General features: G+C 37.1%; 1 protein-coding gene across 4 annotated transcripts in view; it reads right to left on the reverse strand.

Moving 5' to 3' along the window:
* Positions 1-64: 64 nt before the first annotated feature.
* The window catches only part of PRKD3 (protein kinase D3), a 73,258-nt gene continuing 50,617 nt past the window's right edge, over positions 65-22,705 (reverse strand). For 3 of the 4 annotated variants that reach the window (XM_036263325.1, XM_036263323.1, XM_036263324.1), the window contains exons 12-19: positions 21,724-21,776; positions 20,655-20,727; positions 19,644-19,750; positions 13,709-13,870; positions 13,082-13,180; positions 9,575-9,842; positions 3,738-3,823; positions 65-2,882 (exon numbers count right to left, since the gene is read on the reverse strand). In XM_036263325.1, the coding sequence (XP_036119218.1) occupies positions 2,709-2,882; positions 3,738-3,823; positions 9,575-9,842; positions 13,082-13,180; positions 13,709-13,870; positions 19,644-19,750; positions 20,655-20,727; positions 21,724-21,776 (1,022 nt within the window). In that variant the 3' untranslated portion in view covers positions 65-2,708. The remainder of the gene's footprint in view (positions 2,883-3,737; positions 3,824-9,574; positions 9,843-13,081; positions 13,181-13,708; positions 13,871-19,643; positions 19,751-20,654; positions 20,728-21,723; positions 21,777-22,705) is intronic. The other variant, XR_004959720.1, reaches the window with a different exon arrangement.

Below are 22,705 nucleotides of genomic sequence, written 5' to 3' on the forward strand. Positions count from 1 at the left end.
AATGAGACCTCCAGATAATAACCTCAAATTGCATATAAAATTGTAATAATGAGTTATTTTTTATTTTAGGCAGTTAAAAAAAATCACTGTTATAAATATAGCATTATTTCCATTTACAAATACTATTTCCAAAATAGTTCTCTTACCAAGGCCTGGGAAAATAACACAACCAAGTAAAATTTTCTTTGAATACCTCGACTAGAGATAGGCTCAGGTTTTCACATAGAAAAGTATGGTGATATGGAAATACATTTTATTTATTAAGCTTCTTTGAGGATATTTACAAAAAGTGGGATGTAACAAAAAATATAAAAATGTACTGAACAATGTCATTATAGACTACTTTGTACATTATCAAATGTTTCTTTCAATTATTTCTTATACAAACACAGCTTGACAAAAAATAAAAAAAGGTTATGCAGGTTACACAGTATCAGGTGTAATTACTCAACTTCAAATTATCTGACAGTGCCTTTACAAATTTAGAAAACTTCTTAGGCATTCAACAACAAAAACAAAAAGAGTGCAATTAATTTCATGGCTTATAACGTTTGATTATGTAAGTATAGCAAACAAACACCATTCCAGTTAATTTTCACCTTATGTAGTAAAACCTCAATAGGATGCCTATTGACTCAGAATTATTCCATTTTAGCACACTGATTAAGCAGACTTACTATGGAGAAATTTGAGGAAGTCATTTTCTATCCTAGGGAAAACATTTCTAAAAGGTTTTGCAGAATTAAATTTGATTTTTAAAACTTGTAAATGAGAATGAAATGATGAGAGATGTGGAATGTCTCCTGAGACCTTTATGGGGAAGACAGTATAACAAAATGGTTAGAAGGGTAAGAGGAACTCCAGAGCCAACACTGTCTGGGTTCAAATACCAACTGTGTGACCAGCAGCTATTTAATCTTCCTGTGTCTCAATTTCCTTATCTGTGAGATGGGGTTCATTATGCACTTAGCTAATGGTTGTGAGGATAAGTTAACATCTGAAGAGCTCAGAATAGAACATTTCATGTTTGCTACTACTCTCTCAAGGATGTTTTTAGTCCTAGGTAAGGGAGTAGCTTCAGAGATCTCCAAAGGCTCTCTGAGTCTTAGTTAATATATGAACAGTCTTTTCCTTTGCTACCTCCAATTCACTGGGCAGTGACAGTTAACACATTTTGTATTTAGTTTATTGATTATGTTCATATACAACCGATCTTCAAAACAACACTGTGAGGAAGGTAGAGGCAAGGATTATGATCTTCATTTTACACACTAGGCAACTCGAGGCTCAGATTGTCACCTGGCCAGGCCCACAGAGCTAATAAAGGGAGCCAACACTTAAACCCAGATCTTCTGATTCCAAATCTTTTGCTCTTTTGGGGGTGCGGTGGGGTGTGTGTAAAATGATTACTGAGGAATGAATAAATAAAAAGCCATTAGATTTTATAAGTCCCAGATATTAAACTTTTTTTTGGGAAAACTATTATTAGTAACCTTTTAAAAGCTATGAAAAAGTCTAACCTCTTAAATCACATATCTGAGTAGAGAAAAATTTCTTCAGCTGGCTGCTTGAGCTGAAATGTTTTTTTAAAAAAGTTTCCTTTCATTTGCTCTGCTGATAATATAGCCCTACCCTTATAATTGTTTCATGCTCAACCCATACTGCTTAAAATAAATGATTTAAAAACATTCCAGACTTCTGTAAAGCCTTCCAATAATCTAAGGGAAGAAAAAAAAAAAGGATACTATTTGCTATTCTTTCCTATAGTTTTAACTGACCCTGCACTGGCCTTACTTTTAGTATATATTTAATTTCCTCCCTCAAATTATTCAACCCTGTGTAAAGATAATCTGTAATTATAGCTTTGGTCTATACCCATTGAATGCTGGAATCTAACTGTGGCGTCACAGCAGCGTCAGTAGGAACGTCAGTTTGCAGCAGAGTTGAACTAGAAGACATCCATAGTAATTCAGCATGCAGATCAGCAGCAGTTCCTACTCCTGGTTTTGTAAAGTCAGTTGTCCAAAGTTATCTTACAGGCTATTGTAACATACTCACAAAAGGTGACAACTTAATTTTTATGTTGTAGAGAGCATATTCAGGGATTCAACTCCAAAAAGGTTAGGGATCACTGTTTTGGAGTCTTGACTGACCTAAAAAAGAAAGGTAAAACAGTCCAGCATTCCTTTTTTAGGTATCTGAAAAACCCCTCAATCCCTCTATGGTCAGATAAATGTTTAAAGTCTTATAGGAAATCACATGCCAGCAGCCTCTCTGATCTCTGTTTAAATGCAAACAAGTTTAGTAATCAACCTTTTAACTCTTGTATGCTTTGGTCAAGCCATGTAATAACAGGATTCTGGCTTGCCTTTTTGGAAAATAATATAAGAACAGGAAAGGGAAGACAAATTAAGTGCCACTATTGTACTAAAGTGAAGGATTAGGAAAATACAAAAGCCAGTTATTTCTTATGCTATAAAAATTTATGAAAAGCTTCATCTTGGTTCCATTATGAATTTTTATCTCTCAGTTTCCCCTCTTGTACCTACTCATTATGAACTACAGTACTGGTGTCACCAGTTCCTTATCACATTTCCTCATGTCTTTGCATCCTTGCAGACGACAACCTCCAAAGAACAACAGTTGTGCAGCAAAATATCAGTCCATAAAATGAAATCCTTCCTTATTGAAGTTAGCTCATTGATAAATTAAGGATCTTCCTCCATGTCATCTGGATTGGGAGCCATGATGAAGTGCTTTGGGTATACAAGGTTGTGTGTGTATGCATGTATTTCCCAGCGGGCATCATCGCTTTCGTGCGTAATGTAACGTTCTCCAATGCGAGTTTCAAATTCTCTAAGGTCAAGCCAAGTCTGATAGTCCTAGAGAAAAATGAAGTGACTATGAACCATAAAAGAAACAAAATCTTGTCAAGCTTTTTTTTTTTTCTGCTTAGCACCCTAGTCATATAAATGACAAATCCCTACTCACAAGTGCTTGCTATAAAGTAAGTTCCACTTGTAATATTTTAAATTAGCAATGTTAAAGATAAATGCTTTTTCAAACTAAATTGTCTTAGGTTTCTGAGGTGACTAATAACAACCACTAAAATATTTTGTTTTATACTACGAGAGGTCTACAACTTATTCCTTCAGATAAGGGTGAGTGCTTAGTTAGAATTTATTATCAGAGTAACTTAATAATCCCGAGAGTAACTACGATTGCATTTGTTTTGAAGTTAGTTCTACCCCTCTTTCCCTTTAAAATAGTTCTAAGGCTTCTCTCCTTACACTGAAATTTGGAGGTACCTTCTTAGAAATCTATACAATAGCTTTTGGAAGAATTAAGCCAAACCGTTTCAAATGGCATTTCCAATCTCTTCAGTGCAAATATGAATCTTTCAATAGACATTTTAAAAGTAAAAAATATTTGACAAAATAATATGTCATGCTTATCTTACAACAAGTGAAATGAACACATAAAGCCCTATAAAAGGCAAATTCATTGCTTTCAGTTCATGGGAGTTTAACTGCCTATCAGTTCTGCACTTCAATGCTGAATTGCAAAAACTTCCAGAGATTCAGCCACATTACTAATTAATCACTAAAGAACATTTACATTATTCTAAGATGTGTAGAATCTGCTGATCTTAGAGTGGTTTCATTAGGTAAGAGAAATCACAATGATCTGCTCAAATGAGGATTGCCAAAGAGAGATACACATTTTTTTTTTTTTACCTGCAGCCAGGGATGACTAAGAGATTTGTCCACACTGTAACGTTTTCTCATCTTCACTTGAAGTAGGTTGTTTATCAAATCAATTGCTAAAGAAAAGACAAAATTAGGTACATGAATTTGGGTGTACGAAGCACCCCAAGCCTGTGATTCTGCCTGGAAGGCAGTTCAGGCCATAGAAATAGAGAGTTTAAACTAACATGTTAGTGATCCATAACTGTTTACTGAATTTACAGTGTGTCTATTTTATTAAGGAGGCAATATAGAATAGACTTTGATAGTAAGAATTAACATTATTAAAATGTCCATACTACCCAAAGCGATTCCTATCAAAATACCAGTGGTGTATTTCACAGAACAAATATCCTAAAAATTTATATAGAGACATAAAGACCCTGAATAGCCTCAGCAATCTTTTTTTTTTTTTTTAAATCCTCACCCGAGGACTTTTTTTTGCATTTATCTTCAGATAGAACGGGAGGAAGAGAGGGAGAAAGATCGATGTGAGAGAAAGACGTGGACTGGTTGCCACCCACACGACCCCAAACGGGGCCAGGGACAAACTGCAACCCAGGTACATGCCCTCAGCGGGAACTGAACCCAGGTCTCTCTGGTCTGCCGGCCGACGCTCTAACTGTTGAGCCAAACCGGCCAGGGCTAGCCTCAGCAATCTTGAGAACAAAGTTGGAGGTAATCATGCTACCTGATAAGTATTCAAAACAACACGGTACTGGCATAAAACAACACGGTACTGGCATAAAAACAGGCATGTAGATCAATGGAACAAAATAGCTCAGAAATAAACCCGTGCCTTTATGGTCACTATTTGACAAAAAAGGCAAGAACATATAATGGGGTATAAGACAGTCTATTCAATAAATGGTGCTGGGAAAATTGGACAGATAGGTGCAGAAAAATGAAACTAAACCACCTCCTTACATCATACACAAAAATAAACTCAAAATGAAGTAAAGACTTTAAGACTCAAACCTATAAAAATCCTAGAAGTAAACATAGGCAGTAAAATCTTAGGCATTTCTTGTAGCAATATTTTTTGTGATATATCTCCTCAGGCAAGGGAAACAAAAAATATAAATGAGACTACATCAAACTAAAAGTTTTTGCACAACAAAGGAAACCAACAAAATGAAAGGGCAACCTACTGAATAGGAGAACATACTCGCCAATGATACATCTGATAAGGGGTTAATATCCAAAATTTATAAATAACTCAACACCACAAAACCAATCCAATTAAAAAATGGGTAAAGGACCAGAACAGAAAGTTCTCCAAAGAGGACATACAGATGGCCAATCAATAAATACGAAAAGATGCTCAATGTCACTAATCATCAAAGAAATGAAAATTAAAAGCACAGTGGGCGCCCTGGCCGGTTTGGCTCAGCGGTTAGCGCATCGGCCTGCGGTCCGGAGAGACCCGGGTTCGGTTCCCGCTAAGGGCATGTACCTCGGTTGCAGTTTGTCCCCGGCCCTGGTTGGTCGTGCGGGTGGCAGCCACTCGATGTGTCCCTTCACAACGATGTTTCTTTCTCTCTCTCTTCCTCTCTCTCCCTCCTGCTCTATCTGAACAAAAAATGGAAAAATGTCCTCAGGTGAGGATAAAAAAAAAAAAAAAAAAAAAAAATCACAGTGGGCTATCATCTCACACCTGTCAGAATGCTTATCACACACTTCCGGTCAAGATGGCGGCGTAGGTAAACGCAGTATCGCGCTCTCCCACAACCACATCCAAGTTACAACAAAACTACAGAACAACCATCATCCAAAACCGCCTGAAATCAAGCTGAATGGAAGTCCTACAACTACAGAATTAAAAAAAAAGCAGCTACATCCAGACTGGTAGGAGGGGCGGCGCGATGGGCTGGTCCCACACCCAAGTGTGGCAGATAAAAATCAGGAGGCTCCCGCGGCTGGGAAGGTCCTTCCTGAGGACTGAGGGGTCCCCGTCCCACACCAGGTGCCCCGTTCAGGGTTCCAGTGCCAGGAAGAGAGTCCCCATAACTTCTGGCTGGAAAAACCAGCAGGAACTGAGGTTCAGGGAAGCTGAGGCGGCTGGAGCCCCAGGCAGCTCCTTAAAGGGCCCGCGCACGGACTTATTGGACTCTCTCCCTCTAAGCTCGGAGGGGAGGCAGCTCGAGGGGCACCAGAGACATACAGGGAAGAACTGAGCTGTTTGGCACTGGAGCGAGGGCTGGAGAGGGGGCTTCCTCGGGGACAAATGTGCTGTAAGAGGCCTTTGTTCCTTTGGTGAGCCCTTCCCTGGGGCGGCAGACAGCCGCCATATCTGGGCCTCCAGCAACCTGGCTCACACTGGTAGCCCCGCCTTGCTGACTCCCTGAGGCCCTGCCCTGCCCCGCCCCACCCAACTTTCAGGCCCACCCAAGCTGTTGCCACTTGCTTAACCATAGGATTGGCCTGTCTTGGATCCTGCTTCAGGTTTTTCCTAAATTCTTTCAAACGAGCAGCATCGGGTCTCACCGAGCCCCCATACCTCTCATTAAGTAATACACAGAAACAAACACAGGGAGGCAGCCAAAATGAGACAAAGAAACAGGTCCCAAATGAAAGAACAGAACAAAACCCCAAGAAAAGAACTAAGTGAAATGGAGATAAGCAACCTAACAGATGCTGAGTTCAAAATACTGCTTATAAGGATGCTCAGTGAACTCAGTGAGGGCCTCAAGAGCATAAAAAAGGACCAGTCAGAAATGATCGATGCACAGTTAGAAACGAAGGAGGCTTTAACTGAAATAAAGAATAATTTACACAGCTTCAATAATAGAGTACGTAAATCCAAGGAGCAAACCATCGATTTGGAATATAAGGAAGCAAAAAACGCCCAATCAGAACAGCAAAAAGAAAAAAGAATCCAAAAAAATGAGGATAGTGTAAGGAGCCTCTGGGACAACCTCAAGCGTGCCAACATTCGCATCTTGGGGGTGCCCCAAGGAGAAGAGAGAGAACAAGAAATCGAAAACCTGTTTGAAACAATAATGGCAGAAAACTTTCCTAACTTGGTGAAGGAAACAGACATACAAGTCCAGGAAGCACAGAGAGTCCCAAACAAGATGAACCCCAAGAGGCCCACACCAAGACACATCATCATCAAAATGCAAAAGGTTCAAGACAGAGAGAATCTTAAAAGCAGCAAGAGAAAGGCAGCTAGTTACCTATAAGGGAGTTCCCATTAGGCTGTCAGCTGATTTCTCAAAAGAAACTTTGCAGGCCAGAAGGGAGTGGCAAGAAATATTCAGAGTGATGAAAAGCAAAAACCTACAACCAAAATTACTGTATCCTGCAAAGCTGTCATTTAGAATCGATGGACATATAAAAACTTTCCCAGACAAGAAAAAGTTAAAGGAGTTCATCGCTACCAAACTGTTATTATATGAAATGATGAAGGGTCTTTTTAAAGAAAAAGATAAAATGTATGAACAAACAAAATGGCAATGAATACATATCAACAATGGAATCTACAAACAAAATGAACAGGAAGAACAGGAACATTCTCATAGATACAGAGAACATTTTGTTGGTTGCCAGTTGGGAAGGGGGTTTGGGGGAATGGGTGAAAAAGGTGAAGGGATTAAGAAGCACAAATTCATTGCTAGACTGACAAACCTCAAAGGGAAAGGGGTTGGGGGGGGTGGGAAGAGATAAACCAAAGAACTTATATGCATAACCAATGGACACGGACAATAGTTTGGGAAAAGGTGGGAGGGGGTGGGAGTGGGGAGGAGGGGGTCAATGGGGGAAAAATGTGGAACATCTGTAATACATTTTACATCCAACAATAAAGATGTGGAAAAAAAAAAAAAGAATGCTTATCACTAATAAATCCACCAATCACAAGTGTTGGTGAGGATGTGGAGAAAAGGGAACCCTTATGCACTGTTGGGAATGTAGACTGGTATAGCTACTGTGGAAAACAGTATGGAGGTTCCTCAAAAAATTAAAAATGCGACTGCTTTATGACCTAGCAATTCACATCTGGAAATATATCCAAAGAAACCCGAAACACTGACTCCAAAGAATATATGAGAATGCCTGATGTTCATTGCAGCGTTAAACTGTGGTACATTTGCGCAATGGAATACTACTTGGCTATAAAAAAGAAGGAAATCTATCTTTTGTGACACCCTAGATGGACCTAGAGCAGCAGTTCTAGCAGTTCATGACTATATGCAGATAAGCCACATACAACATGAGGAACTGTATTAAAGGTTGCAGCATTAGGAAGGTTGAGAACCACTGACCTAGAGGGTATTATGCTAAGTGAACAAGCCAGTCAGAGAAAGATGTACCATATGATTTCACTTATATGTGAAATCTAATGAACAAAATAAAATAGAAATAGACTCAGATACAGAGAACAGACAGCTATCAGAAGGGAGGCCGCTGGGTGAAATAGGTGAAGGTATTAAGCAAAAACAACTCAGACAACAGTGTGATGATTACCCGAGGGAAAGGGGTGGGGGCAGCTATAAAGGTAAAGGGGGGAATAAGTAGTGATGGAAGGAGACTTAACTTTGAATGGTGAACTCACAATACAATTTATAGGTATTATAGAACTGCACACTTGAAAACAAATTTTATTAACCACTGTAACCCAAATAACTAAGAAAAATACTCAGAAAAAAACTTTAGCCTCTGGAACCTGTCCAGCTGAGCTGAAGTCATTCTTCCACCTGCTCTGATATGGAGTCAGTTACTTAATTACACTCTGCTTTAGTTTCTTCATCTGTAAAATAAGGTGGTTGAGAAGATGGCATTCCCTTAATATGTGTGAAGGGCTGAGAATGGTGCTTAGCACAGTGCTAAGTATTAACTTATTTCAAGATGAATAAAACAGACTGACACCCTCCCCTCCCCCATGACCACATACTGCTTTCTAGTCCCTGGCTTGGTCTAGAAAGTTGCCAAAGCCATTACCTTGCCTCCATGGTTAGATTGAGGTGATAACTTACTACCAACATTTACATACTCAATAGCTTTTTTATTTTTGGTTAGGGTTATGGTTAAACTTAGCTTTAAGGTTAGAGTTTGGGTATCAATTAGGATTAGGGTAAAGGCCAACCAAGTCATTCTTGCAGGACACAACCAGGAAAAGCAGCAAACTCAAGAGCCTTCACCAAGCAGGAAAAATAAATGGTTAAAGCTTTCCAGTAGGGGTCCACAGCTGAAAACAAATTGGAGAGTGTCTATTGACTATAAAGCTCATTCTAGATATAAAGAACATAAGCCACAGGTCTCCTTTCAAGGAGCTTACAATCTAGTTCTGAAGGTAACAAAAGTGATTATAAAAAGATAGAAGTCTTAAGGAAAGATATGGCCAACTAGTAGCCAAAGTAGATCTTATACAGGTTAGAGGAGGGGTTCAGGGAAGAACCTGGTAGATGAGCCACAATTAAGGGGTCCTTGAATTAGCAGGATTACAAGTGAAAGGAGGGACTGTAGGAAGGGGAAAGGCCTCAGCAAATACAGAACATAGTTCACAAGAGAGGACACAACCAGGTCTGTAGAGGGAAGTATTGGGAGATGAAGCTGGAAGTAAGCTTTCAAAGTGAAAGTAGTGTCTCCTGAAGACGCATTGCCAGTGCTGACTGGAAAGGACAGAGATTTTAGTAGTTTCAAAATGAGCCAGCTGGGGCCCGGATAAGTGCTATACCTGGGAACTATAAGGACGAATACTAAAAAATTGGTAAGTAACTGATTTTGGAAGATGAATAGGAGATATAAAAAAAGAAGTAAAAAAAGGCTGATAGTGGATCACAAAGATTTTTAGACTAAAAGGTACAGAGCTAAAAACTTTTTTTTACCTTCACTAGAAATTTCTTTCCATGGATTTGGTGGGTACATAAATGCAGCATTTTGGATTTGGTCATTTATATCTTCATCTTCATTGAAAGGAAACGTGCCACTGAGGCTCACATAGACAATAACTCCCACGGACCACATATCTAGAGACCGGTTGTAACCTTTGCTTCTGAGAACTTCAGGGGCTAAGTATGCTGGAGTTCCTACCACAGACCTCCTGAATGACTTTTCACCAATGATGCGTGCAAAACCGAAGTCACACAGCTTCACCTGGAATTCAAAGGATGGTGTTCATTTTATATAATTATACATACATTATCTCCCTAAGTGTGTTATCATTTTAACATACTTGCCAACTGTACTGGTTATGAATGTCAAATGACTGTAGACAGAGAAATTGTAAAATACATGTATAACCTGTGATTCATTACTTAACAGTGCTTCTTTCAAAAAACCACTCTTGGATTCTAGCTTCCAGAATGCCAAATACCAGACTAGTGTTATAAGTTTTCTGATGAAATGGAGGGTACTGATCTTTTACCATTTAGAGCTTAAGGAGATTACTTTTCAGTCATCTGAACAAGACCTGTGTTTCATTTTTTGAATCCTCAGTGGCCTCACGATGCCTGGACACACACAGGTACTTAATAAATGTTAAATGTTTGCTGAATGAAAAAAAAAAAAGATATTTAAAAACTTACTCTTTATTTTGCTTAATCCTAGAATCTCTCTTTCCAAGGATACTATAAGTTGGCAAGTAAATGAAATTGAAGTGTATTAAAGATAACTATTAATGTGGCCAGTAGAAGAGTAATGCTATGGACTGCTTGAAAGAATAACAGTATTTTCTATGCCTATGGAACAAATTATTGCTAATTAGATGTTTAGATTAGAAAAAAGTTATATCTGAAGGTAGCTACAGTCACTATCATGTCCATTTGGGAAGAGAGTTCTGGAAGTGTAATAAGCTTGGAAAAGCTCAGAACACTTATCTTGCTGCTTATCTTCTAGTAAAGGTTCAGATTTTGGTGATGAAGGATGCATCCATGCCGAATAAGCAAATACCAATTACTTTCCAGAGATGTCCTTATTTACAACATGTCTTCAGAAAAAAGCATTAATATAAAATGAGAGAAAAGGGATTTGGCCTGTACGATAATACAAATAGTGACAGGAGAACAAAGATGAAGGTGTATTCCAATGATACTATTTTGGGGATATGGACCCTCATAGATGTTATTATGATGATATTTGTTCTGTGTCATTATTGAATTTGGCTATTTCTCTATTTGAGTCTTTGAAGAACAGGAATACTGACCATGAAGAAATATGAACTCTTTTATTATTTTTTAAATGCCATATTTTAGCTAACATCTTGATAAAGTAAAGATGACTTGGCAGTTTGGCAACTGAATAAAGAAATGTGGCCATGGCTAGCACTTGAGCAAAACAAAACAAAACAAAATAACTATCAGGTAAATGATAATATTTTTCCTTTGCTCCTAAAACAATGGGGATCACTAAAGTTGAGGTCAGAAAGCTGGAGTTTTAGCCTTAGCTGTAGGGCTGTGCATCCTTTGCCCATACTATTTTGAAGATCAAATGAGATAAGATATGGAAGCACTTTATTTTAAACATTGCACCAACTATTAGGGGCCCCTCTCTGACCCCACAATGATAAGGAATCACTTCTAACCACATAGGCATCATAAAAGAAAGAATATGATTACTTCTTTAAAAGTACAAGAGTTGAATAATTTTTTTTAATCCTAACCCAAGGATATTTTTCCATTTATCTTCAGATTGAGTGGGAGGGAGAGAGGTGGGGGGGAGAGGGAGAGAGGGAGAGAGGGAGGGAGGGAGGGAGAGAGGGAGGAAGAGGGGGAGAGAGGGAGAGGGGGAGGGAGGGAGGGAGGGAGTGAGGGAGGGAGGGAGAGGGGGAGTGAGGGAGGGAGGGAGAGGGGGAGGGAGGAAGGGAGGGAGAGGGGGAGAGAGGGAGGGAGTGAGGGAGGGAGGGAGAGGGGGAGAGAGGGAGAGGGGGAGAGAGGGAGAGGGGGAGGGAGGGAGAGAAGCACTGATTGGTTGCTTCCCACATGACCCCAACTAGGGCTAGGAACCAAACTGCAACCGAGGTACAGTGCCCGTGACCAGAATAGAACCTGTGACTCTGGTCCAAGCACTGATGCGCTAACTGCTGAGCCAAATTGGCCAGGACAAATAAATTTTTTAAATACATTTTTTTCTTTGAAAGACAGTTTTAGTTCAATTTACCAAGTGAAATGGCCATCTGTTGTTTTTATTCTAGCCATTTGTCTAGTTGTATGTTTTTAAAAAATATATCTTTATTGATTTTAGAGAGCAAGGGAAAGGGAGAAAGAAACATCGATGTGAGAAACATCTGTCTGTTGCCTACATATGTGCCCCGACTAGGGATCAAACCCTCAACCTGGTTATGTGTCCTGACCAGCAATTGAACTGGCAACCTTCTGGTGCATGGAACAATGCTCAACCGAGCCACACTGGCCACAGCTAGTTGGACATGTTTTTTTTTTAAATTTTAGTACTGTACTACACTTTTTAAAAAATTTTTTTTCTTTATTAATTTTTAGAGGGAGAGGAAGAAAGAGAAACATCGATGAGAGAGAACATGGACTGGCCACCTCCTGCATGCCCCCACATGTGCCCTGGGCATGTGCCCTGACTGGGAACTGAACTGGTGACCTCTTGGTGCATGGGTCGATGCTCAACCAGTGAGCCATACAGGCCAGGCTAGCTGTACATGTTTTAAATGTACATAAACAATAGTTCAGCAACAGATATTCTAGCTGTTTGGAGGATTCATCAATGACACAGTCATGAAAAACAGTCAGGTACTGCCAACATTTATTTTTTTCAAACTCTGGGTTATGATTCATTTTTATGTTATGAAATAAATTTGGATAAAGATCAACATTTTTAATGGAATAAAATTTAACTGAGTAAAACAAAATCAGTGCATCACACATAGGACACACACAATATTATCATGTGTGCAAGTGCTGGTGGTGATGGGAAATGTAGATCTTACATAAGTTTTGGTGAAAATGTTTGAAATATGCTAGAGAGCAATACAAGTTGGCTTCCAGCCAACTAGATAATCAAAATCTAGTATCTCCCAAGTCAGGGGTACCCCTCAGTTTGTTTTGTCCTGAGCAACGGCCACCTACCAAGGTTGATTCTCTCCCATTTCATCCCCAACCCACAGAGAGAGGTGAATTGCAGTCTACATGCAGAAGGTAGTCCTTGAGAACTGGTTAAGTCTAAAGTCTTAATGAAAATAAACAATATAATTAGTAAAATCTGAATTCAAACTATTCAGGTATTAATTCTCACCGGCAGTTATAGGCTGAAAACCATTTCTGTAAAATGGTTATATATTTGAACCTACAGTATGGCCTTTCATTACATAGGTACTTCATAATGTTATCAAGATACTTAAAATATTTCTTAAGGTTTGGAGAACATCTCACCTGAGGAAATGGCTCTGCTGATGCGAGTAGCACATTTTCTGGCTTTAAATCACAGTGCACAATATTCTTAAAATGTAGATTCCTCAAAGCAACAAGTATCTGTTATTGAAGGAAACAAGATATTTTTCAATGCTTGGAAAAATCATAGCTAAACCCCAATCTGACCCATTGAATGGTACAGTAATTTGAAAAGTCCACTACAGTTCATTAAGGTTTAACTAAAATATTAATCTGTTCTTCAAGGTTAACAATTTCCACATTACAAACACATAAAATGTATATAATCTTATTTAATTATTTTATGTAGTTTTTAACCACCCCAATATATTTCATTTAAAAATAAAGCATAGGGAAGAGAGTCAATATTGTAACAACTATGTATGGTGTCATGTGGGTACTTGACTTATCAGGGTGATCACTTTGTAAGTTACATAAATGTTTAATCACTATGTTTGTTGTACACATGAAACTAATAGTGTCAACAGTAACTGAAAAAAAATTTTAAATGTTAATATAAAAGACAACTGCTTCTAAAACAGGATAAAAGCAAAATTAAAATAAACTAAGCAATTATCTTACCCTGTCAAAAAAAAAAATTATTCTCTGGTTTCAAAAGAGTTAAAATACCTGTGTCACCATGAATTTAGTAATTCGTTCTGGAAGTCGACTTTTCTCACTGGATAGAATCATTTCCAACATATCTCCATGCAGCTTTTCCATTACTACAAAAACTCGTTCTGGGGTTTCAAACATACATTCCAAGTTAACAATCCCAGGATGGTGCAAATTCTGAAGAGTTGCAGGATTCATTGTATGGAATACATGGCAAGGAAAGAAAAATAGCTTAGAAAAATAAACAATAAAAACAAACAAAACAAAAAGGATCACAGGTTACGATTTTTCCAAGTTATGGAGAGTTGATACAAAGAGGGGAAAGAATGTCTCCCTCTTATATAATTGTCCTTGTCCATTAATACTTCTTTTCCTTCTCACCTTTTCAATCTACTGACACTAACTTCATGCAGTCCATGAACAGGCACTGATTGCCAATCAAATTTTAGCCAACTACATAGAGCTCCTTGGGTTGGGTATTTGTGAAGGTCTTTTCTCAAGAGATGGTTTTGTTTTTAAAGTAGTTATTTACCGAAGTCTTGATTTTCATTATATGTAGATTTGGTCTTCCTTCTTTTAGGCTCAGCATCTTTTTATCTCCATCAACCCATGTTTCTTGAGTACTACTATGTTACCAGGGTTGGACAATAAAAAGGATGAATGTGATACTGTTTCTGCTAATAAAAAAGTAACCTATCTTATTGGGGAAAAAACCCCACCACCATAAACTTCCTCTAAAGCAAACTTGAGAAGTCAGCCATGCTCAAACATGTTCAATAGCTCTTTATTTCTGGGCATAAATCTAAATTCCTCTGCTTAGATGTTAAGATCTCAAAATATATGGCTTTATTCTCCCAATTCTATCTTAAATATGCTCTATTGGCCCAGATGATTGAACTTTTTATTTCATATTAATAGAAATATTTTTCTTATGTGTTCCCCCCTTATTATGGGTACCTAATTATGCTAAGAGGGCAAACTTTTTATTTTGGCCTATGTGAAGTTGAGTTCCATCTCTAAAATGTTTTTTTTTATCCTCACCCGAGGACATTTTTCCATTTTTTGTTCAGATAGAGTGGGAGGGAGGGAGAGGAAGACACACACACACACACAGATAGAGAGATAAACATCGACGTGAAAGGGACACATCGAGTGGCTGCCTCTCACATGACCCAACCAGGGCAGGGGACAAACTGCAATCGAGGTACATGCCCTTAGCGGGAACCGAACCCAGGTCTCTCTGGACCACAGGCTGATGCTCTAATCACTAAGCCAAACCAGCCAGGGATCTAAAATGTCTTTAAACCCACTATCATCTCTCAATCCCCCCTGCAAGTGCCTTAATTTCAGCTCTTATTACTTTGCAATACTGAGTACTGCAACAGTTTCCTCTACACTCTGTATGGGCAGCAATACTTATCCCATGGTACCACATTATGTGTGTATGTATCTTAACTCTGTAGCCTCAGCTCCCTGGGGGCAGAGACTGTGTCTTACTCACATTTAACTCCAGGTCTAAATCATGCTTTTCTTTTTAAAAAGGTTTAGAAGATGAGTAAAAGCACAAACAATTGTTTACTAATCAACTTAAAACAACTTAATGTTCCAATTTACTAATCAACTTAAAACACCATGATATACCAAGCAACAAAATAAAACTGATGCAAATTCACAGCAAACAAAAGTGAAATAGCCCATAGTGGTGGGTGTAATAATGGTAGCAAACAGTGAAAAATTCAGATTATCATAACTGGTCGACCTAGAGCTGGAAGTGTAGCTGGCTATCCCCTATGCTGCAGTTGTCTATTTCTTAATACCCTCACCCCTTTAAACACACACACAACCCTCCTTTAAACACACACACACACACTCACACAAATAGAACTATGGTGTAACATTCTCAACAACTTCTATTTGTTCAAATGTCCTATTTTCTCTGAAGTCTTGTTTTGGTAAATTATAATTTCGTAAAAAATTTTCTCCAGGTTTTCAAATTTATCTAATAGGAGTTGTACAAAGTAGTATCTTAAAATTCCCTTAATTTTTTCCAGTATTTGTGGTTATCTCTTCAAGATGTTTTTACATTTCATTTTTTTATTGGGTTGACTACTTATTGTTATTCCCCCCCCCCCCCCGAAAACTTGCTTTTGGACGTATTTTATGTATAAAATTAATTTCCATTTTTGTCTCTTAATCCCTTCTGTTTTCCTTGGATTGATTGTTCATTCTTTGACTTCTTGGAGTCTTATTTTCTTTCTTTTTTGCTCAATATTTGAAGTTAAAAAGCTTTCTTTGAGCAATAGTCTAAAAGCTCTCATATACAGTTTTTAAATAATTTTCTGAATAGTGCTCTGAAATCTTGATTTTGCTGATTAAAAAATTAAGATATTAAAATATTTTCAGGTGGTGCGGGCTTTTTGATTTCGAAGTTTCCAGTTATATTGCATTAAGATAAAATAATACTGTTTATTATTTGATTAATTATATTTGAATATGTATATATCCAAATGACAGGTTATTTGGTATAGTGTGATTTGTACTCTTCCACTGTTAAGTGCCCTTCCTCAATTCATTTAATGTTTTCCCTTGAATTATATCTTATCAGATCATGATCCCCTTGACTGTCTTCTATTTAAGAAGGCGCCTAGACATCTGGCTGGTGTGGCTCAGAGGTTGAGCGTCGACTCATGCACCAAGAGGTCACTGGTTCGATTCCCAATCAGGACATATGCCCAGGTTGTGGGCCCGATCCCCAGTTGGGGGCCTGCAGGAGGTGGCCAATTGATGTTCTCTCCCATCGATGTTTCTCTCTCTCTCTCTCTTCCTCTCTAAAATCAATAAAAAGGAAAAAAAAATTAAAAAAAAAAAAAAAAGAAGGCACCTAGACATCACAGTTGTAGATATCAGAAAGAGCCAGCAAAACCAGTTATTTGTGGTTTCCCTTCCTGTATACACCCCTGGCTCCATCTCCATTGTTTTTGGAAACATTTATACCTATTTTGTAGGTCTAAATTTTTTTTTTTTAAATGAAAGAATATGCTTTTCTGCTTACCATTTTTTTTTGTGGCTTTTGAATGACTCCTGAAAAGGGGATAATGATGAATTTATAATACAATGTTCAAAACAGAAAAGTTCCCTCTTAAGTTTCTGATAATGTTTCCCCATTTATACAGGTAGCCATGAGAGCACCACACCTTTCTGCCACTGCTTTACTATCCTCAGGCAATAGCAAGAGAAACTTGACATTACCACATCTCTATGAAACAGAAGTAAAAATCCAACTTTTTTTCTGCACCACAATGTGCTCCCCAGATGTGGCAATGTTGACAGTTTATGTAGGTAATGAATCCTTTTCTGTACATAACCATATATAGACATATATAGTGTACACATTACCTTAAGAATGTATACAAATGGAACCATTATGTTAATGTTATAAATAATTCCTTAAATGCATTTATTCAACAAACTAAGAGTAAGTCATCCCTTGTTTATCGCAGTTCATCTGTTCCAGACTCTAGTGTTGCACCTGGCATTGAAAGAAAGTTTCCTGGGGTTCTTGGATACATAGGCCTACAGTCCATATATACAGTCATTTTTTTTGTTTGTTTGTTTTAATCCTCACCTGAGGACATTTTTCCATTTTTTGTTCAGGTAGAGTGGGAGGGAGAGTGAGGAAGAGAGAGAGAGAGAGAAACATCGATGCAAAAGGAACACATCGAGTGGCTGCCACCCGCACCACCCAACCAGAGCCGGGTACAAACTGCAACCGAGGTACGCGCCCTTAGCGGAACCGAACTGGGTCTCTCAGGACCGCAGGCCGACGCTCTAACCACTGAGCCAAACCGGCCAGGGCTATACAGTCATTTTAATATAGGGGTGTATAATTGACTCAGACAACCGAGCGCGCACTGTATCATTTTAACTGTCTCGATCAAGTTTTTAATGAATACATTTGAAAAAACTGTAATAGAGTGAAGCCGCGAAAGTAGAAGTGCGAAGTGGCGGGGGACGACTGTATTTGCTATGTGCCTAGGACGATGTAGGTAGTCTGAATTCATTAGCCAACAAAGCTGACAAATATCTCATTTCATGGAGTTTCTTTCTGCTAGGTGGGTTTGAGAAAAGTATAGTTTCTGGCACAAAATAAGCCATTCACTAAATATAAAAATGTAAATATTTTCTATGAACAATCTGAAGAGAATCTACCACAAAGATATTATTGTATTAAATTTGAAATGGCAACACTGTATTTGAAGATGTACTATAATTACTTCTATTCCCAGCTGGGCAATTTCAAGGAAAATAACCAGAAGGATATACTAATAAAATATTTCCATTATTATCTGGAAATTCCTATATTCAGTTACTATGATCCAGAGTTGATAACAGAAGAGGTTTAGTGTGATAAAAATGACATCAAGAAATCAAACTTTAGAAATTTATCCTTAATATTTATTTTTTTGCATACCATACAATGAGAAAGATTCCAAAATTAGATATGAAAAAAGATCTCTTAACAATGTATTCATACCCTAATACAGAATGTGAAGGCTAATAATATTCATCTAAGGTAGCTTTCTCTGTAGGAAGCAGCCTTGAAGTGAGCACAGGTAGCTTGTTGATCAATCTTTTGATTATCACTCCTCTGAAAAAGAAGTGAGGCAAATGTCATTAATAGTGGCCAATAATATAATAAATGTAAAATTAATTATGTGTTTATAAATTTCTTACCTTCTTTGAGGAAGCACAAGTTTTGGGAGTGTATCTTCCTGAACTTCACTCACAAGCAGATGGGGTGCTGACAGCACTCACTGTCACATCACCATGATTTCTTAAGTATTATGTAAAAGTTACACAATGAATTAACAGAAACTTGCATATTATATATTAAATATTTATTTTATATGATATTAAATATTTAAAAAGAAAATAAATATTGAAGATAAATATTTAAATAAATAAGATAAACATTTATCAGAAAAATTAAAAAGATAAAGCTAAATTTTAGTCTTCTAGACAACCCGAACAGAGGTAAAAATATTAAATGAAAATAAAAACACAGTAATATTTTATAGAATTTTAGTCATTGCCAAAATATCTTTAAAAATATGCCTTAATGGATTAAACCATTAATAAATTAAATCTTTAGAGTTTTGAATTAATAAAATAACAAATATTACTGTTAAAAGGTAAGCAGTCTTTAAGCAGTCTTTATTTTTATAATAATTGCTATAATAGTCAAGCACCTCATCTGTGAGAACTGGGTAGTACAACAATGACCTAACAAAATGTGGTGGTAGATGTGTAAATTATGTTAAGTGATGAATTAAGAATTTTTTTTAAAATAAGATTTTATGAAAATGTCTTCTAAATAAATTACTACTATAAAGCAAAAATAATGGCAATCTTTGTAACTCCTAGAGCTTACTGTAAATTAATTTTCCCCTTTTATTTTTTTAAAATCCTCACCTGACGATACTTTTCTTTCTTTCTTTTTTTTTCCCCCTTGGATAGAGGGAGGGAGGGAAAGAGAGAGACACATCGATGTGAAAGAGAAACATCGATTGGCTGCCTCCCACGTGACCCCCCCCCCTGGGGGGGGGGGTCAAACCTGCAACCCAGGTTTGTGCCCTTGACCGGGAATTGAACCCGTGACCTTTTGGTCCACAGGCCAACACTCTAACCACTGAACCAAACCGGCCAGGGCTGATTTTCCCTTTATAAAAAAGAACTTAAGGAGTTAATTCAGATGCTCACCACCACCTCACTGAGCCAAAAGGTCAGAGACCAATACAAAAGAAAACACACAAACAAAAAAGTTATTCCTATAAGTATATTGAATCTTATTGTTATCAATACACTAAAGAATAAATACATTAAGCAGTCTTTGATTTAAAATTCATAAATCAAAAATTAAAACCAACATAAAGCAACATTTTTTTTTTACCTGTAAAATAGCCACTTCATTACGGAGTTGACTTTCCTGTTTTGTGGGAAATCTCATCTTATCAATTACTTTAATAGCCACATCCCTTCCAGTCTTTCTATGTTTTCCTATTAAAAAAAAAAATTATAGAAAAGAAGCAGCAAATTGACACATACAATACAAAAGCTTTATTAGAAAGTTGTCCACAGACTGAAATTTATATAAATTTAATCTTATGTTTCTTTTCTTTGGCTCATTTTGTTCTTTCTCTTTCATTCATCTTTAATTTTGAGAAATAAATTATTTGCCCCTAATAAAGGGAGTTTCATTATTTGAAATGGCAGAAAATTTGAATCAACTTGTTTGGTGAAAAATAATCTACCTTGTTAAATAAATGATAGTTAACTATCCTCGCTTGGTATTCAGAGACTTTGTCAAAATGGAAACATTGTACCAATGAATTAATTTTATTCTAGGTTCACTGAGTCAGCACAGAGTGATTTAACCAAATATCAGAGCAAGCCCAGAGGCAGTAAGGCCAACTAGGAGACTACTATAAGTCTTTGAAAGGGATGACAAGGGTTTAACATTACTTTTCTTTTGTAATGTGGATCATAACTTATAAAATACCCTTATGTACATTAAGTTTAATTAATATTAACAATCCTGTGAACTACGCAGAGTAGCTTTTATTAGCTCCATTAAACTGATGAAGATACTGAGGCACACAGTAAAGTTAAATGACTTTGCCAATATCCTAAGTCACAGAGCAAACAGTAAACAAATGGTCCCATTTGTGTTGGAAAACCTGTAGGACATATACTTCAGTAAACAAGCACAATTTCAAACCATTTATTTTTCCCACACAAATATATATGAGCTACAAGAAGTGCTAAAGTAACGCTATTGTGAAACGAATTTTCTTATTCTTTCTGCTACTTAATTGTGACAAGATGTAATAGCTGGCAGATGTTTTAAATTTCACCCTTTTTCTATAGTATGTAAAATATATAAATGGCTGTAGCCACTTACCTCCATAAACGATGCCAAACTGGCCTGAACCAAGCACCTCATCTGCAAAGATCTGGTAAACAGTACTGATGTCCTATTTAGAAAAGAGTAAGCAGTAAGTATAATTTACCTTTACAAAAAGCAATGTCAACATCTCTGACTCTTCATTCAAACACTTAAATACATTTTTGTTTTTATGACACAGGCAGCTAATTTTCATAGCAATATTTTATGAAACACTGGCTTTCTATGTTCTAGGAAAGTAAGCCTGATTTTCACACTATCACTCTCAATATGCAAGCATAATGTATTCTGTTAGAAGACCACTGGGGAAAAATGCTTTGACTAAAAAAAAAAAAATCTTACATTTGTTAACTAGTGATCTATAAAAAGTAAATAAACAAAAATTAAGAATAAAGTTTTACCATTAAAGAGACTTGCCAACTTTGATTTGAAAAACAAACAAAAAACTTAAAAGGTTCATATTACTAAGATTAGGCTAGTTTAGAAAAACTGATGAAAAGAGTATGTACGAGGAAGTCTGTAATTCAAATCCACTCCTTAATTTTATCCCTTTCCTTTAAAAAAAAAAAAAAATGATGGTTGTCAGAAAAATCTTGTGGGGGAGCACTCTCTAATGCCTTCAGTAGCTCTTTAGTCAAAGTCACCCTCCATGAAGCTGGGGTCTCTGTCTTGTTTAGTGTTATATTCCTAGCCAGTGCCAGTCTCATGGCAGTCACTCGATTAAATAATTTAGTCTTCTAAGCCTCAATTTCTTCATTGATAAAGTGGATATAATAGCATTTATCTCACTAGATTTCTGAGTAAATTAAAAGATGTCCTGTGCCTGACATATAAAAAAATCTGTACAGCTGACCCTTGAACAACATGGAGGGTGAGGGGTGCCAACCCCTATGCAGTAAAAAAATCAACATATTACCTTTGACGCCTCCAAATCTTAAACACTGTTCGCCTTTCGCATTTGAGGATTCAACCAACTATAGAACAAAAATACTGTTTTTGTTTTGCAGTTGGTTGAATTCATGGATATGAGACCCAAGGATACAAAGAAAGGGTCATTTTTACTTACCACATTCTCCTGGATCTGACAATTAGATACGGAGATACTAGTAGACAAATCTTCTGTAAAATATAAGAATGATGTATAAGAAAAGAACAAAATTGTTAGTATATGACTTAACAATATTAATATTTCCTAATACGTGAACACCCACAGTATTTTAAATTTAAACCACTAGCTAACATTCAGTTAATATCATGTAATAACATTTATTAAAATAAAAGTTTACACAAGCAGCACTAGTTCAGGAAGAGGAAACTGGTTCGGTCATATATGCTACATCCACACAAAGGAATATTATCTAAACATTACTTCGGGTGAGTGAGAGAGCTAGGGCTGGTGAACAAAGATTTTATAGTCTTTTATCCACTTCTATATGGTTTGTATTTTTTTTTTTTTTATCCTCACCCGAGGACATTTTTTCTATTTTTTTGTTCAGGTAGAGTGGGAGAGAGAGAGAGGAAGAGAGAGAGAGAGAGAGAGAAACATCGACATGAAAGGGACACATCGAGTGGCTGCCACCCTCACGACCAGCCAGGGCCAGGGACAAACTGCAACCGAGGTACGTGCCCTTAGCGGGAACCGAACCCGGGTCTCTCGGGACCGCAGGCTGATGCTCTAACCGCTGAGCCAAACCGGCCAGGGCTGGTTTGTATTTTTTGAAACATAAATAGCATATACATTACTTTAATAAAAAAATTAAAAACTAGGTAAATCTATATAGTCACATTGAAATAAATCTGATATATTAAATAGTGGATAAAAGCAAGATGTAGAAAGAACACAGAGTATGACCACATTTGTGGTAAAAATAAAAATATCAAAATATATAGCATAGGTACTCCTTCTCCCAACCCCCCCCAAACCAATAAATATACACCAAATTATTAATAATTATTAATAATCTGAGGGGGAAGATATAGAATTGGGAATGGGGATGGTGTTTTATGTGTATAGGGAGTACTTTCTGGTTTTATGTGATATATTTCTA

Source organism: Molossus molossus, unplaced genomic scaffold, assembly GCF_014108415.1.
Source record: "Molossus molossus isolate mMolMol1 unplaced genomic scaffold, mMolMol1.p scaffold_m16_p_15, whole genome shotgun sequence".
In the NCBI taxonomy this organism is placed as follows: domain Eukaryota; kingdom Metazoa; phylum Chordata; class Mammalia; order Chiroptera; family Molossidae; genus Molossus; species Molossus molossus.